We start from the raw sequence: 4,523 nt of genomic DNA, 5'->3' as shown, positions 1-4,523 counted from the left end.
TTGGTGGAACCAGGGATTGAGCTTAGGCCCTTGCACTTGCCAGGGAAGCGCTTATTCTACTGAGCCATCTCCCTGCCCCTTCTGCACCCTTTTATAAGTGCTTCGTGGAGTGCAGTGACAGAATCATGATGATATGTCTAGCTGTCTCTTGAGTGTACTGTGCCACACAGCTGAGTGGAGTGGGGTCTTTGCAAATAGTGGTTGTGGATGGGGCTCAGGAGCCCATGGGATGAGTTGCTTTGCTAAATATGAATGAAGCTGCCTTTCTGCTGTTCAACCCTGAGAAAGCTAAACCAGCCATTGAAGACACCTAGCCATGTTATGGAATCTGGTTTGAATCTAGCCCTTGACCACGCCCAAAGTAGTGTATGTTAGAAATACTTGAGTATTATCTGACATGTATGTCATTCCCAAAACACCTTTATCCATCACAAGCCAGACTCATTAGTTTAGTTCCAAATAAGTTTGTGTAGCCTGTCTTCCTGTCTAGTCTTGTTTGATGTTGGGCCTCTTTTCAAGGCTGTGGTGCTGTGCCCATCAAGGCTACGTCCAGCACTCATCAAAATTTACCAGATGTGTCAACAACGGTGTTTGTAGTTGATCTTATCTATTGGTCTCCCTGCATGTAAATTCCCTTCATTCTTTTTTTTTTTTTAATCTTTTTTTACATTTATTTATTTATTTTGTGTGTGTGTGTGTGTGTGTGTGTGTGTGTGGCTAGCTCAGCCCACCAGGGGGCGGGGCTGGCTGGCATGTAGTGCTGGGGGATTGAACCGCGGTCCCTGTGCTTTGCTTGGCTTAGCTTGTTCTAAGTAGGTGCTTTAGACCACTGAGCCATCTCACCAGCCCCCCTTCATTCTTAAACGTCCAATTTCCCCAATGGAACTGTATTGTCACCTTTGTAGTCACAGTGCAGAGAAGTTTGAGAATTAAGTAAATGTTTGTTAAATAAGCAAACAAGCTGGAGTTTTGCAGGAGCTGAATGCAAGCTTATGTAGGAGAGAAGTATGTACCTGGTGTTGGCTGGACAAGGGGCCTGAATTTATTCCAGAGAGTGACACCAGATTTGTGTCTTTCCATCATTGCTTCATTCATGATGACTTTGAATGCTGAGACAAAAGTTTGGGCCTGGTGGGAGACTCTTCTGTCCATAGGGAGGATGCTGCTTGAGGCTTGCAAGTGTAGAATATAGAGTAAGTCCTCAACTCACAAATAGTTGCATTGTGAACTTTCACAGGTGTACTGTTTAAGATTCACTTTGTCAGCTTGCGCATGAATCCAGATTATGAACAGTTCTGGAACAGAACTTGTTTGTAAATTGGGGACTTAACATACTCTGCAGGTAGAATAAACAGGAAGGGTGAGTGGATTGCTTGTGGAATATGAGGGACAGAAAGAATTGAAAGACTCCATGACTTAACTTGAGCAAAATGGTGGGTTGTACCACCAATCTGATACAGTGAGGATGAGGAGGTGTGCTTGCCATGTACAAAATTGTTTGTATCACCGTACTACTCACAGTAATGGTATAAGAACTCCCTTGGGTACAGTATATGCTCATATGAATTTTTGAAATAATAGTATTCTGTAACTATTTTAAATTAAAAATCAGTATTTACAATAAAGAAATCTCATTGTAGAAGTTACATATACATACTACATTGCAATTTTTGTGTTTTAGCTAGAAAAACCACACCTCTTTTGGACTATATTAAAAACAGAAAATTAGAAAAACAGGTAGGTCTGGCATTTTACCTAGTGAATATCCTTCCTGCATCTGCTGTTTCCATCCAGAAAATATATATGTGTGTGCTTGTCTGAACCTTTAGAGGATTCGAGAGGAGAAGCGAGAAGAAAGGAGGAGGAGAGAGTTAGAAAAGAAACGCTTGCGGGAGGAAGAAAAAAGAAAAAGAAGAGAAGAAGAAAAATGTAAGAGGAAAGAGGCAGATATACAAAAGACAACTGTTGAAACAGAAATTAGGATTAAGGTAATTTTGAAAACAAAACTTTTTTACCTAAAAAGTATTCTTTGCTTATTAGACCCTTATTTCATCTCTTGAGAATTTAAAAAGCAATTTCAGTTAGTCTAATCTTTTAATATAGTTCCTTTTTTCCATTCTATGACCACAGAGTTCAGACCATTCCCAGGGCATAGGATTCCTGGAACAGGCTACGTGAGGAGTAGGGCGGGAGAAGTGGCATCACCCACCCTATGTGAAGTGGGGCGCTACTGGAGGTGCCTCACATTTCATTGCCATATGCTAGCCACCCACTTGCTTGTGTTCCTTTAAATAAAAGTGTTCCTGGCTGGAAGTACACGTGTGAGCATTGCCTGCTCAGCCTCCCTGCAATACCTCAGGACTGAGCCTCGCTCTGTCTTGCCTGACTTGTGCAGCCAGTGCACTCCTTTAGATATCTTTTTTTTTTTTTTAATTTTATTTATTTGTGTGTGTGTGTGTGTGGCCAGCTCAGCCCACCAGGGGGCGCGGCTGGCTGGCGTGTGGTGCTGGGGGACCGAACTGCGGTCGGTCCCTGTGCTTTGCTAAGCTTGCTCTAAGTAGGTGCTTTAGACCACTGAGCCATCTCACCAGCCCTCCTTCAGATATCTTAAGGTTTGCTAAGAGGAATCGGCCAGAATGAAGATCAGCTCTTACTGTCTTAGGACCTCATTGAACCCAGATTTCAGCCCAGTGTTGGTTTACCTCATTCCACAGAGGATTGTGGGTACTTTATAAGACTTATGATAGAATTATGTAATACAAAGAAAAGAAACGAAAAAAGAAACTTTTAGGACTTAGGGAAAAGGTAATGCACCACTAATTAATTTCTGTTCTTAACAGTCAAAAATAGAAACATGCTTTCTCTGGGGTAGAAAAGAATAGTTTCTAAAGTATAGCCCTGGAAGCACACAGATGTGTGTGTCAGTTAGGACTTGCTAGTTTATGCTGCAGTAGCAGGTAGTCCCAACACACCACTGGCTCAGCCCATTTGCTGTTCTGTGCATTGTGCCCTGTACCAGTGGCATATTGCTCACAGAAATCTCTGGGTTACTTGAGCTGGTGGAGACTGACTGTGGCCTCTGCCTTTGTTAGGATGAGAAAGAAGTAGTAATTACACACAAGCTGGTAAAGGTTTCATGTGGAACATGTTTTTTCTCCCCTTGTCCAGATAGCCAAAACAAGCCATCTGGCCCCATAATTTCAGAGGGAAGGCCTGAAATATTTGAGAAAAGCACTATGACTGACAGTTTCCAAGGATGTTTCTTTAACTGTCTTGCTTAAAGTTTAAGGGTATTTGTACAAGAAACATGAAAGTTATGGGACAGGAACAAGGCAGTATTGCTCATGTCCATCGAAGGACAAGAAAATGAGCAGGCAAACTTTGTCCACAAACAGCTATCCAAAGCGGTTTCTTTTAAATTGGTTTGGGCAAGAATATGGTAAAAATGTATATTATTTCAAAGTTGCATAATCCAGTAGTAACATTAATGAAATTGAGGGACTCAGCCAATTGCAGGAACAGGTCCATAGTAAAGGAAGGAGGGATTTCCTCAGGAAGGCACTGAGCAATGTTTTGTTTGTCCCGGGTTGTGTTAAGTTTACAAGCATCATTGTGCATAGCACAGTTGTTCCTTCATGTAACAAATGCAAAGAGCCCTTTCTAGTCCTTGTTGTGGTCCAAGAAGTTTTTATTTGTCATCCTATGCAAATGTTATTGGGATTCTAGGGGATTGATTCCAGTCTAGCACTTCCAGTGCAACCCATGGTGAAAATAAAGACACTAAGGCATATTTTGAGTTGTGGGGAGCCAAGGGGGTCCCAAGTCCAGCAACAATGATGGCTAAGCAGAACAAAGGCCTCAAGCCAGGGCTAAACCCAGGTTTCTAATTCATGAAGAAAGGAACGGCTTGAGAAAGAGTGACAGTGAGAATGGCAGGAAGTAGGTGTTTTTCTGAACCTCTGAAACTTGGAGCTTAAAATTTCAACTGTAAGTAGGACTTAAAAGTATTTGAAGTGTAATATTTTGTTTTTACATACATGATGATAAAATTAGAATCTACAATAACTCCCCCCCAAAATAAAACAAATCCAGGGAGCCTTTTGCATAAAAAATAAAACAAAGTCAGTGAAGGAAGGGCAGTACAAACCCTGTCTTCTGACATCAGTGCCAGGTGTGATGGGTGAGCAGCACAGCAGAGATTCTGTGCCCCAGGTCATCCAACCCTACATCTAAATTTTTGTCTTCACAGTTCTGGGGATCAGACATAGCCACTTGGCTCCTAATAAACATTTGCACCCAATTTGAGCATTTCTAACTTGCAAATCATTAGAGGAATTTAAACTTCTAAAAATAAGATCTGTGAGGGGCTGGAGAGATGGCTCAGTGGTCTAAAGCACCTACTTAGAACAAGCTTAGCTAAAGCACAGGGACCGCGGTTCAATCCCCCAGCACCACATGCTAGCCAGCCCCGCCCCTTGGTGGGCTGAGCTGGCCACACACACACACACACACACACACACACA

At 42.3% G+C, this 4,523-nt stretch overlaps 1 protein-coding gene across 2 annotated transcripts in view; it reads left to right on the top strand.

The window, feature by feature from the left end:
- Positions 1 to 4,523, top strand: part of Upf3a (UPF3A, regulator of nonsense mediated mRNA decay) — a 15,248-nt gene that overhangs the window by 6,111 nt on the left and 4,614 nt on the right. Inside the window, exons 6-8 of one of the 2 annotated variants that reach the window (XR_002821100.1) lie at positions 1,238 to 1,313; positions 1,682 to 1,737; positions 1,830 to 1,866. Coding sequence is in view for 1 of the 2 variants with exons in the window: in XM_004631205.2 (XP_004631262.1) it covers positions 1,682 to 1,737; positions 1,830 to 1,988 (215 nt within the window). In the remaining variant the exon portion in view is untranslated. Of the gene's footprint in view, positions 1 to 1,237; positions 1,314 to 1,681; positions 1,738 to 1,829; positions 1,989 to 4,523 lie in introns of those variants that run through there. The other variant, XM_004631205.2, reaches the window with a different exon arrangement.

This window comes from Octodon degus, unplaced genomic scaffold (assembly GCF_000260255.1).
Source record: "Octodon degus isolate 3935 unplaced genomic scaffold, OctDeg1.0 scaffold00039, whole genome shotgun sequence".
Lineage (NCBI taxonomy): Eukaryota > Metazoa > Chordata > Mammalia > Rodentia > Octodontidae > Octodon > Octodon degus.
This window is presented reverse-complemented; position numbering and strand designations above follow the sequence as displayed.